The 13,476-nt window shown below is 38.6% G+C and overlaps 1 protein-coding gene across 1 annotated transcript in view; it reads right to left on the bottom strand.

The window, feature by feature from the left end:
• Positions 1 to 5,356, bottom strand: part of LOC101704560 (zinc finger protein 124) — a 29,168-nt gene extending 23,812 nt beyond the window's left edge. Inside the window, exon 1 of the mRNA XM_021248541.2 lies at positions 5,208 to 5,356. Within this exon, the coding sequence (XP_021104200.1) occupies positions 5,208 to 5,291 (84 nt within the window). The 5' untranslated portion in view covers positions 5,292 to 5,356. The remainder of the gene's footprint in view (positions 1 to 5,207) is intronic.
• Between the last annotated feature and the right edge of the window lie 8,120 nt (positions 5,357 to 13,476).

Here is a 13,476-nt window from a genome sequence, read left to right as displayed (position 1 = left end):
AGAAAAAATATGACAAAAGAAAAAAACAGAAACAGTCTTTGTAAATAGGGAAGGTGGAGGGGGTGAAGGGAGGGCAGGGGAATGGGGAAAAAATAAGAACCAAGATACATCATGTAAAGGTACAAGATCTGAATGATGAATGTAACTGTATTGTATACCTTAAATGTATCAATAAACTTAATGGAAAAAAATAAAAATATATGTAAAACAAAGAACACTCATATTTTTGAAATCCCAAACTAAAAAACAGATGTGGGCCAGGGATTCAGCTCAGTGGTTCTGCCGCCTGCCTCGACAGCTCAAGGTCCTGAGTTAGATCTCCGGTACCAAAAAAAAAAAAAAAAAAAAGAGAGAGATGTTCTCTCAAATTATTTGCCAAATGCTATACAGTTACAGTCATTTAAGCCTCAAATTCAGACAACATGTATACACACTAAACTTTAAAAATATATCAATAAGTGTATCAGCTTAAATCAAACAGATTTTATAAATCTGGCATTACAAACGAAGAGTAAGATGTGATACACCAGTTCTTTATGGAAGTAAATTGCTCATTTTATATGCTCAGTGAAACTTCTTTTTGTTTCACAAGCTTTCAAATGTACATTCTTCATAGATTCAAGAAACAATATAAAATATGAACCTAAAATATGGAAGATAGTATAAGAAAATGACTTGCTGATTGATCCTACAAATGAGAAAATCCTCAGAAATAAAATTCCAAAGCTACAAATCTTAAGGTGACTTTGAACAGGTACAAAAAATAATAGTAAGGATTTCTGTTCAGCAAAGAAAATTCTCAATGAAATCAAAATGCAGATGGAAGAAATAAGAAGGTATGTTGATTCTCTACAAGTAATAATGAAATACCTAGGAAAGCAACAACCAAAAGAATACTCATCAGAAATATGAGAACATGATATAAGCAGATAATTTATCAAATGTCTTACAGAGTAAATGGAAAAAGAATCCCTAAAAAGAGGCACAAAAGACAGAAAAAATGAAAAGCAGCAACCAAATTTCACTATGAATCCATGGAACTTGTCCAATTAGAAAAAGTCCACTGCTGATGGTTATGAAAACAGAAACTAGAGCGCTGTAGTGTGGACAGTGGGTAATAAGAGTCTAAATGATACACACTTTGTGCACCAACAAAGAGGCTCTCGAGCATCCATGGGATTTTCTCAAATCTGCTTCTAGGACAGCAAGTAAGATCATGTTCCTTGTTGCATTTATATCAGTGACAGAATTAGACAAGCCTGCCCTCCCACAACTGTGGAAAGGGAAATAAAATGTTATGCAGACAAACAATATGGATCATGACAGGAATTACATCTACATACAGCAGTGCAAATAAATCTGGAAAATAATATTGAATGAATTAATTAAAACACAGTATGAACTCTCTAACATAGCACTTGGACAGCAATAACTTATATACAGGATGTTGGGGTGTAGCTCAGTGGGAGAGCACATGTACAGTGTGCATCAGTATCTAGGGTCTTTAGCAAGCACAAAAAATGTACCTGAAGCTATTGGGTATAACCTAGCAGTATGCAGGGGCACAATGTGGAACAAAAACACACCTGCAACAGGTTTGTCAAGCACAGCACAAGTGATATTTGGGGCTGATATTTCCTTCTAATAAAAGCTATTCTGTTTGTTATGTGAGTGTTCAACATTCTTGACCTCTGTCCCCAAGGTGCTACTAAATCCTTCTTACACTCTATGTCAAAATGACAAGAAAAAGTTGAAACACATTCACGTTTTCTGATGTGCACAATCACCAATGCATGAAAACCACTTACTTACCCAGTGCAGTGGACACATAAACATCTGAATGACAAGGCATGAGACTGGACAAAGACCCAAAGACCTGGGGGCTGGGGATTTAGCTCAGTGGTTTCGCTGCCTGCTGCACAAGCACAAGGACCTGAGTTCGATCTCCAGTACCAAGGTGGGGGGGGGAACATGACTGAAGACCCAAAGACCTGCCAAATCTCTAGCTCTGCACCCAAATCCAAGCTCAATGACTCTCCACAAAGGACTCTGTCTCTCCTTGCACACTCACTGCTTGTCTTCATTACTTAACACTTCACTTCATATGTCACTAGTGTGAAAAGCCAGAACAGACTCCATTACTTCATGCTGTATGATGACACCCACAGGGAGGTAGAAATGTACTGAAAGTTGCTTTGAACCAAAACTCTACGCTTTATCTCAGCTATGTCATAGGCTATTTCCATGGGCAACTCAAGGATACCAATAGAAAGTCTGTCCTCAAAAGAACTTAGGGGGATTCAGCTACTGCAATAAGTAGTAACTTATAGACCAAATAACAAAGGCCCATGGTTATCTCTTTTCCCAGAAAAATATATAAATCATTGCAAAGGGGAAAGACCGGGGAAATAGCACTTCTGGACAGACATGTCTTCAACTCATTAATGTCATGGAAACAGAAGTGGGATTTACATGACTAGGCAAACTGGCATAAAAAGATAGATGTTTACTCAAGGTTAAAACAGTTAGAAGGGTTTCCAAAATCAACATAAATCAGCATTGATATAGAAGTGTTTTCTCTTCAGCCTTGCATATGCTTGGTGGCTTGTGTTCAAACTGCTCAGGCCTCTGCTCTGTCTGATCACTGAAAAGCTCTATCCTATCCCCCTTGTAATGGTGATGCAAGCCACACAGTATGATCAGAGTGGGGCACCTTTTTATAAAAGTAATAAAAACAACCAAACTAAATCAAAACAAACAAAGAAAAAAACCCAAAATACAGAGTGGTGTTCCCTTTTCCAAGTGCTACTCATATTTTTTCATGATTCAGTTGCTCTGGGGAACCTGATTAACACAGCTCTCAAAAAAGGAAACAAATTAATGAGTATCATGTTCTACACAGGACTTTTTCAAGAGTTGAAATAGACACAGTACTTAAATTAGAAAGGAAAAATATAATGATCAAACCAAAGGAATTTGAAAACAAAATGTGTTGAAAATGTACAGAATGTGCCTGATCAAGCAAACATTACTGCTAAGCCTTGGATCCTTTAAACCTGCCCAACACATTTGCTTGATCTGTGTTTGAGAAAATATATTTAACACAATATAAAATTCATAATAAAATTCTAAATATCTCATGCACTTAAGTGAATATGGTGCAATGTACATCACTGCTTGTTCATCATTGGCTTGCTGTTGCTGACAGAGCAGTGATTCATTACTGCTGTCCACCATCCTGACCTCAGCAATACTGAACCATGTATCACTAGGGTGCAAAAAGAATAAAATACAAAACTCAAAGAAAGATTTCCACTGAGTAATTTTTCTATTATTCTTCAGTACTGGAGGTTTATCACAGAGCTTAAGGCATGTTAAACAAGTTAGCATTCAGGGGAGAAAAATCTCAGAATTTGTAATTCATATTGAAAGAGGGTCTTGCTCCATTGTCCAGGTCTGGCTTGGTGTTGTAATACTCCTGCCTCAGTCTCCCAAGTAGCTGAGAGTAAAGATGTAAACCACCATGCCTTACTGATTTTTACTATACCCAAGCACTGAACTCTTGGTAAATCATGGTGAATACAGATCCCCAATCTGAAACAGGCATAGTGGCACATGCGTGTCATCCCAATTGTGAGGTATAAACACTATCCAAAGCTCCTACCACCAGAGGCAACTTAGTAAAACCTGATCTCAAAACTTTACAAAATAAAAAATAAAAAGTAAAAAATTTTAGGGTATGTAACTCAGAGAAAATTTGCAGAGTTCAGTTCCTGTACAATAAAAACGTCAAGTACACCTTGAAAACTTCTGTATACTGGGTGTATCCATGATGGTGTCCACACTGTTTTTAAACCTATTCCAAGGCCAGACAGTTTCCTTATTTCCTATTGGCCTCAGAAATGTTTAGGTGAACTGATCAGTGGTAACAGAAGACAAATTTACCTATTATTAAGTTTCTCTTTCTTCAAGCTTGTGACTTTTGGCCAACTCACAGACCATGCAAGCACACAGTTCTTCCTTCGTGCTTTCCCTAAGAACAATCTGACTCTCAGAGGAAATCTTCTATGTTGTAGGTGCTACTACTGGCACCCTTCATCATGCCATTCTCTTCTACCTCCTTTTCACTCTCCTTTTCACTCTCCTTTGATCCGCCCTAAGCAAAAAAACATTCATGCCTAACCATTGATGTGCTTGCACAACTTCTATTTGGGGCTTCTCCACTCCACTACTTTTAAAGTGTTCCTCAAAGACAGCATTTCAGTATTGAAACAATGACTACCATCAAGCCAATCTCAATTACCATTAATTCAGAGGTGACACCCCTGTCTCTTTTGCTCATACACATACCACGTATAAATGTCCATGCAAATGCCCCAATTCAAAGCTTTTCTCAGTATGGGTTGAACAGGCAGCCCATTCTGGAAGTTGTCCTTAGCAGGCACACTTTCCTCTGCCCTTGCTAAAACTTTAACATTCCCACCTCATTTTCCACACATGACTAAACTGTAGGACAGTTCTCACTTAAATAGTCTAATTGTGAGTAGGTGTGTCACCTAAATAAGTAAAATTATAAATTTCTTTTGCTTTGCTCTGTATGGAACACAGGAATTCACTAGGTGTTTATCAAGTGTTCCACCACTGACGCATATTACCACTTTTCTATAAATCCTCAGGAACTTTGTCAACACATACCACAAGTTGGGAAATGTGAGGACATATTGGAAATTCAGGAGATCGCTTTAAATACAAAAAAGCAGAAGTCTGAGGAGAGGAGTTGTGGCTATGAGACCCTGCATCACAGATACTGATAAATTTCAGCTCCTCCAGGTCTGTTACCGACAGGAATGAGAACAGGGACCCAGCTCACAACAGCTGTATCCAGCTCCAACCCACATCTGAGTCAGGGTCATGCCAAGCCCCTTCCTCTCACCAGACCGGTGGCGGTCTGAGGGCTGCAGGGAGTTTCTAAGACGGCACTGTGGGCTGGCGATGTCACAGTGAGAACAGGGCTATGGGGCTCTATAGGTAGTCTTGCCCCAGCAAAGTCCAAAAGGGGCAGAGAATGAGTCATTGCCAGTCAGGGAGGACCTCAGAGTCTGTAGCTGAGAGCAGAGACTCTAGCCACCATAGCGGGTTAGAACCACTTCTAACGGGATTGCACCCAGATTCCACCCAATTTCAGGGCTCCCATTCCACAACCTTACCATTGCGAGGATTGAGGGTCTTCCTGGGTCTTCCCTATACAGACCGCAGGCAGTAGAAACAACAGAAGGCGGAAATGCAAGCATTGTGTTCAGGACAGGCACTTTGGCGCCATGACACCGGAAGAACCCTCCTACCTTGGCCCACCTGATTGGACAGTTCACACAGCCTGCCCCTTCATCACTGTTTGGCTCCTGCTTTATTTCCTTGCCCTCCGGGCCAGGACTAAGGAGATAAACAAACCCCTACCTGCAGGTGTGGATCCCAAAAGAAAGACTGTAGCGCAGAGACTTCCTGACCAGGCAGTTTGCTACAAGGTTGACCTCAGGTAGCCTAAGAGATACTTACATTTAAGGGCTTTACCGCTTTCTTTTCAGTGCTGTTCCTGTTTTCCTATAAGATTGAATGGACTCTTCCTGAAAATGGGTCACAAATGTGTTAAGACGGTCCGGGGTCAATATTCTAAGGAAGAATCACTCCTATAATGTCAGAAAACCTACGGAGCAGGCTGTTTGAGAACTAAATTTGGGAGTGAGGCAACAGGCTGTATTGTCAAGATTTTCAAACTATCTCTCTCCATCTATTCATTTTGAGCTAAGAAAGTGAATATATGATCCCCCCCCCCGAAGGAGCACAGTTATTGTGCAAATGAAGAAATTTCAGTTAAATTATAGCAATAATCTGCAAAAGAGTAAAGATGAAAGAAAAGGAAATATTTCGACTCTCCCAGACATGCTTATTACTCGTCCAGGGTCAGGAAAAAAACGTGAATTCTTAAAGTAAGCATATTGCCACCCTTGAGGGTCAGAATGATTGCTGAAAGGGAGCCTCACTTCTAATCCACTCAACCATTTCCTTGAGATGAGGCAGAGAAACCCAAGGACTTTAGTCACTCACCTCACCATGCTCTTTAGTTTCCTCCTCACAGGCTGAAACTCTGCCTCTTCAAGACTTTACTATTCCTCAAAGTAATATATTACCTGGACCTATGTGATACACTTGTTAAGAACTTACTTGGCTTGAGTATGCTAGTAAATTGCACTTCTAGGTGTGTCTGGTGGAGTAATATGAGTTTGACTTTAAGGACCAAATCTGATCCCTTGAATCCTTTCTCTCAGGCTACTTCCCTACTCTCTAGCTCCTTATGTTATAAAAAAAAAGTTACCTTTTTTCTTCATTTCCATTTGCCAAAATATTTCTGCATTGGAAACATTCAAACCCTGACTACAATCTCCGAAACAATGAGACAAAATAAGCTTATTTTTCTTAAATTCTGAATGTTATGTATATTTTACATGTTACTAAGTAAACAAGTAAGCAAGTAACTAAAAAAATACCTACCACAATTCATTAGATACAAGTCCTAACTAATCTTCCAAATGCATTGATTGACCCTTCAAATAATTATATAAATGAATCTTTCAGTGACTGCTCTTCACAATTTTTTATGTGTACATATTTCAGTCTGCCTCCAGCAACTCTTTGCATATCAAAACCACATATTTCCTCTATACTCCACTCTCACCCATGCATGCAGAACTAACTCAATACTAACAAGCATTTGGCGATGAACTCATGTTTGAAACAAACCCAATGCTACAGTCAAATGGACTTGTGTTACACAGCATTTTGGAAGCAGATGGAGATCTCCTTCATTATCTACCAATTTCACTTGTAAGTTTTGACTTACAAGAACTCATGAAGAATATCCACAATAATGTGGGAAAGTAAGTGTATGACAATACTCTTTGGAAAATCACTCTAGTATCCCTGAGTATGTTGAAACAAGGTAATATAACACTTACATCTACAGGTTCCCAAATATTTACATACTGCCTATTCTATCTGGAAATTAATTCTTCATATCAATACATGAATTACAAGTGTCATATGCTTCAGGTCTCATTTAAACGTTGCCACTTTCAGAAGGCTTCTCTCACTCCCTGACATAGTCTTTCAACACTACTGAAGACCAATAGACTGGCCTACCACATCACATTTTATTCCAAGCTGCCAGACTCAATAGAATTTCTCAATGTGAGCCATGAGAAGCTGAAGGTAGAGAAGAACTTTGTTCCTACATGTTATGTCTAAGCATGTATACATTTTCATAACAAATGCACAGTGCTGATGATAAAACAATTAAAAGTTCTTTTTTTTAATTCTTTGGGCCGGGGATTTAGCTCAGTGGATTCAGTGCCTGCTGTGCAAGCACAAGGACCTGAGTTCGATCGTGGGTACCAAAAAAAAAAATTCTTTGATTGGGACATTTTAGGTATACAATACATTTACATTTCTCATTGGGAACTTGTACCTTTACATGATGTATCTTGGTTCTTATTTTTTCCCCATTCCCTGCACTCCCTTCACCCCTCCACCCTTCCCTCTTTTCAAAGACGTTGTTTCCATTTTGTCCATTTCTCATAATTTTCCTTTCCTGTCTTTCCTTTGCCGTACCCCTCCCATTTCCCCTACCCCTTTGGACATTTTCTTCCTATTTCACATTATCAATTATTCATTTTAATCACCGGTACATTTTAGGTTTACAATATAATGACATTCATCTTTGGAAATTTATACCTTTACATAATCTCTTTTGGGTCTTATTTTTCCCCATTCCCCTACCCTCCCTATTTACAAAGACTTTGTTTCCATTTTTCCATTTTCTCATATTAATTCCATTTCCTTCTTTCTTTACCCTACCCATCCCACTTCCCCTTCCCCTTTGCCCCTTTTCTTCCTATTTCACATTATCTGCTATACCTTTTAGTCCTTATTTGCACTTTCAGTTTCTCACACTAGAGAAACTATTTGGTATTTATACATGTGTGTTCTATTTATGTCACTTAAGAGTATCACCTCAATGTGCATCCATTTAGCTATAAATGTCTCTAATTTCTCAATTTTTATGGCTGCGTAATACTCCATTTTATAAAAGAAAACCACATTTCCTTTATCCAGTCTCCAGTTGATGGGCAATTGGGCTGCTTCCAAGTTTTAGCTATTACAAATAGTGCTGCTATGAACATGGGTGCACATATATCACTGTGGTATGATTCTTTTAATTCTTTGGGGAAGATACCCAGCAGGGGAATAGCGGGGTCAAATGGGACTTCCAGTCCTAGTTCTTCGAGGTATCTCCATACTGATTTCCACAGTGCTTGCAACAGTCTACACTCCCATCAGCAGTGGAGCAGGGTTCCTCTTTCCCCACAGCCCCACCAGCATTTGTTATTGGCTGATTTCATGATTGAAGCCATTCTTTCTGGAGTGAGGTGGAATCTCAGTGTTGTTTTCATTTGCATCTCTCAAATGACCAATGATGTTGAACATTGTTTCATATATTTATTTGCTACTTCTACTTCTTTGAGAAATGTCTGTCCATTTCAGATGCCCATTTTCACATTGGGTCTTTAAATTTAGGAGGTCTGATCTTTTTTAAGCTGTTTATAGATTTGAGATAGTAGGCCTTTGAGGAACAGCAAGTGAAGATTTTTTCCCACATTGTGGGTTGTCTCTTCACATTGCTGGTGGTTTCTCTTGCTGTGCAGAAGCTTTTCAATAAGAAGAGATCCCACTTGTTGATTGTTGTGCTAGTTCACGGACAACTGAGGTATTGTTCATGAAATCTTTTCCTACACCAACGTTTTCAAGAGTTCTACCTAACCTCTGTTCCAGCTGGTTCAGTGTTTCTATTTTAATATTTAGATCTTTAATCCATTTCAATTTTAGTTTACTGCATGGCAAGAGAAATAAGTCTAGTTTTAATCTTTGGCAAGTTGAGACCCAATTTTTCCAGCACCATTTATTAAAGAGGCTAACTTTCCTCCAGTGAGGGTGTTTGGCTCCTTTTTTGAAGATGAGATGGCTGAGTGTATCTGGAATTGTTTCAGCATTTTCCAATCTATTCCACTGGTCCTCAGGTCTGTTTCTTTGCCAGTACCATGCTGTTTTTATCACAGTAGCTTTGTAGTAGAGTTGCAGGTTGGGGACTGTGATACCCCCTGCCATGTCTCTGTTACCTAGAATTGCTTTTGCTATTATGGGTCCCTTGTTGTGCCAAATGAATTTTTGGATTATTTTCTCAAGGCCCATGAAGTATGCTGCTGGGATTTCAATTGGGATTGCATTGAATATATATAGCAGATTTGGAAGTATGGCCATGTTCACTATATTAATCCTTCCTACCCAGGAGAAAGGGATGTCTTTCCATTTTCTGATATCATCTTCAATCTCTCTTTTCAGAGTGCTATAGTTTTCAGAGAAGAGGTCTTTGATTTCTTTCATTAGGTGGATCCCTAGGTATTTCAGTTTTTTGAATAAAATTGTGAAAGGCATTATTTTCCCTATTTCTCTCTCAGTGAGTCTGTTGTTCATGTAGAGGAAAGCTATTGATTTTTGCATGTTGAGCTTGTATCCAGCTACTTTACTGAATTTGGTTATTAAGTCTAGAAGACTTTTGGTGGAGTTCTTGGGGTCTTCTATATACAGTATCATGTCATCTGAAAACAATGACAATTTGACTTCTTCGTTTCCTATCTTTATTCTTTTTCTTTCTTTGTCTTGTCTAATTGCCATGGCTAATGTTTCCAAAACTATATTGAACAAGAGTGGTGATAGTGCACATCCTTGTCTTGTTCCTGATTTCAGTGTGAAGGATTTATGTTTGACCATTTAGTATGATACTGGCTGTTGGTTTTACATAGATGGCTTTTATCAGATTGAGGTAGAGACCATCTATTCCAATATTTTGTAGGGTTTTTATCATAAATGCATGTTGGATTTTGTCAATAGATTTTTCTGCATCTATGGAGATAATCATATGGTTTTTGTCCTTGGCTCTATTGATATAGTGTATTACATTGATTAATTTCTGTATATTGAACCATCCCTGAATCCTTGGAAGGAATCCCACTTGATCAGGTTGTATGATCTTCTTGATGACCTTCTGCATTCTATTTGCCAGTATCTTAGTAAGGATTTTTGCATCTATGTTCATTAGTGAGATTGGCCTATAGTTCTCTTTTTCGGTTGGGTCTTTCTCTGCCTTGGAGATCAAGGTGATGCTTGTTTCCAGGAATGAATTTGAGAGTATTGCTTCTCTTTCAATTTCATTGCAGAGTTTAATCAGTACTGACAGTAGTTCCTCTCTAAATGTCTTATAGAATTCAGCAGTGAAGCCATCAGGACCTGGGCTTCCCTTATTTGGTAACTTTTAATTACATTTTCAATTTCATTGGTTGGTATTGGGATGTTTAGAATTTTTAGGTCTTCTTCATTCAACTTTGGTAATTCATATGTATCTAGGAATATGTTCATTTCTCCTGTGTTGTCCATCTTATTGGCATATAGGTTCTCAAAGTAGATAATGATGATCCTCTGGATTTCTGCTGGTTCTGTTGTAATTTCACCCTTTTCATTCCTAATTGCATGCATTTGGGCCTTTTCTTTCCTTTTTCTGACAAGATTGGCTAAGGGTTTGTCAATTTTGTTGATTCTTTTGAAGAACAAACTCTTGCTTCATTAATTTTTTGTATCATTCCCTTAGTCTCCATTAAATTGATTTCTCTTCTCATCTTTATAATTTCCTCCCTTGTATGAGCTTTGGGTTTGTCCTGCTCATCTTTTTCTAGAAGCTTGAGGTTCAGTATCAGGTTAATTGGGCTTGCTGTTTTCCTAAGATGTGCATTCACTGCTATGAATTTCCCTTGTAAGACTGCTTTCATTGTGTCCCATAGATTCCAATATGTTGTACTGTCATTGTCATTTAATTGAAGGAACTGTCTGATTTCTTGTTTAATTTCCTCTGTGACCCATTGGTTATTCAGAAGTGTGTTGTTCAATTTCCACGTGTTTGTGAAATTTTTTGAGTTTCTTTTGCTATGGATCTCCAATTTCATCGCACTATGGTCTGATAATATACAGGGGATAAATTCAATTGTTTTGCACTTACTTAAACATGTTCTATGTGTGAGTATGTGGTCTATTTTTGAGAAGGACCCGTGTGCAGCTGAGGAGAATGTGTATTCTGATTTTGTGGGGTGGAAGACTCTGTAAACATCTGTTAAGTTCATTTGTTCAAGAGTTTGATTGAGTTGTAGTATTTTATTATTTATTTTTTGTCTAGTTGATCTATTTGTGACAGTGGGGTGTTGAGGTCCCTCACTACAAATGTATTATTGCATATATGACTTTTCATGTCCGTTAGGATTTGTTTCATATAGCTGGGTGCACTAGTGTTTGGTGCATAGATATTTATGACTGTCATGTCTTCCTGTTGGATTGTTCCCTTTACAAGGATGTAGTGTGCTTCTTTGTCTCTCTTAATCAGTGTTGGTTTGAAATCTACTTGATCTGCCAAGAGGATAGCTACTCCAGCTTTTTTTCAGGTTCCCGTTTCATGGAGTATTGTTTTCCACCCTTTAACTTTCAGTCTATGAGTTTCATTTTGAATTGTGTTTATTGTATGTAGAATATTGTTAGATCTTGCTTCTCCACCCATTCTGCCAGTCCATTTCTTTTGATTGAATTGAGACTGTTAACCTTGATGGTTATCACTGATACATATTGACTTATCATTGTCATGTTTTTTTCTTTTTGTTGGATTCTCCCCCTTTACATTTAATTTCATGTCATGCCCAATGGATTCATTCTGCTGTGCTTCCTGGGGTTGCAATCCTCATTGTCTATTCCTAGGATATTGTCTAAAATTATTTGGAGTGCTGGTTTGGTATTCATGAAGTTCCTAAGGTGCTTTGTCATGAAAGTGTTGTGCCCAGATCTTGAAGTCCCAAAGACCACCAGGAAGCCATTTCCGATGCAAGCACATGAGGGTCGTTTATTCAAGCATGAGCAGGGACTCTCAACTGTCACTGACGCAGCGGGTCAAGATTGAGAGCCCCGCATTTCAAATTAGCGGAGTTTTTACTAAAGTTACAGCAAGGTTTGGGGATTTTCCATTTAGCAATCACATGATTGGTTGGCACTTAGCAAGCATGAAGTGTATACTTCTGATTGGCTAGGCCCATTGGGGGTTGAGGGGTGATTATGTACAGGTTTTACGAGGGAAAAGAGGGACAAAGGTTAGTGGCTGACTGTCAAGTACTGGCAGTCAGTAGACACAATGGCTAATGTTCACGACCATTATGTACTGATGGTCGGCACATTGACAGATTGTTTTACAAATAGGGGGCCCAGAATGTTTATTTCCTGGGCAAACAGAAGGTTGAGCAATTAACTTAAGAACTTTGCTTTGTTACAGAGTGTGTCTTTTGTCCCAGAGCAAGCACATTTCAACCATTAATAATAGAGGCTAGGGGAATAGTGGCTTTTAGCAAAATGGAGTCGCTTTGGTCTCACAAAAGTATCTTATTTCTTCATCAATTTGGAAAGCTAGTTTTGCAGGGTACATCAATCTAGGTTGGAGGTTGTTTTCCTTTAGGGCTTGGAATACATCACTCCAACCTCTTCTTGCCTTGAGGGATTGTGTTGAGAAGTCTCCTGTGATTCTGATGGGATTTCCTTTGTATGTGATTTCTTTTCTCTAACTCCTTGTAGACCTTTGTTCTTCTGTTGAGTTTCTGGAATCTTAACAATTATATGCCTATGTGTAGATTTTTTTTGATCATGGCTAGTTGGAGTTCTATATGCCTCACCTATCTGTATGTCAAGTTCTTTCCCCTGCTTGGAAAGTTTTCTGCCATTACTTCTGAGAAAAGTTTTTTAATGTCATCAGCACTCTCTCCTGTTTCTTCGTTGACTCCAATCAGTCTTTATGTTATTCTTCTTTGCATCCTCTAACAGCTGCTGGATTGATTTCTCATGGTCCCTTACAATTTTGAAGCAATTTTTCTTTTCCTGGTCACTAATTGCAATCTTATCTTCTATATCTGAAACTCTGTCCTCACGTTGGTCATTGTGCTGCATTGCAATGGAGTTTTGATCTCCTGGAAATCTATTTGCATCTGTTTTATGGATTCCATTAGTTTCCTATGTTTGGATTCCATCATGTTCCTCAGCTCCTCTCTAGATTTATTAATCATGTCTTGCACTACGAGCACAATCTCTGCTGTTATCTGAGAAATTATTTCTGATTTCAGTTTTTCCAGATCCTCTTTTGTTGCCAGTTCAGTGGGTCCAGGTGGTTGAGTATCAGAGTGTTCCATCTCATTTCCCTTTGGGGTTGCTGTAGGTGATCAGGAAGTTTGGTTTTGAGACTTGTTTATGTGTCTTCTCATTTCAATGTGTGTGGCAGTGTGCTATTGGCGCCTG

This window comes from Heterocephalus glaber, unplaced genomic scaffold (genome assembly GCF_053883595.1).
Source record: "Heterocephalus glaber isolate CG9 unplaced genomic scaffold, H.glaber_assembly_v1.0 deba00001757, whole genome shotgun sequence".
Classification (NCBI taxonomy): domain Eukaryota; kingdom Metazoa; phylum Chordata; class Mammalia; order Rodentia; family Bathyergidae; genus Heterocephalus; species Heterocephalus glaber.
This window is presented reverse-complemented; position numbering and strand designations above follow the sequence as displayed.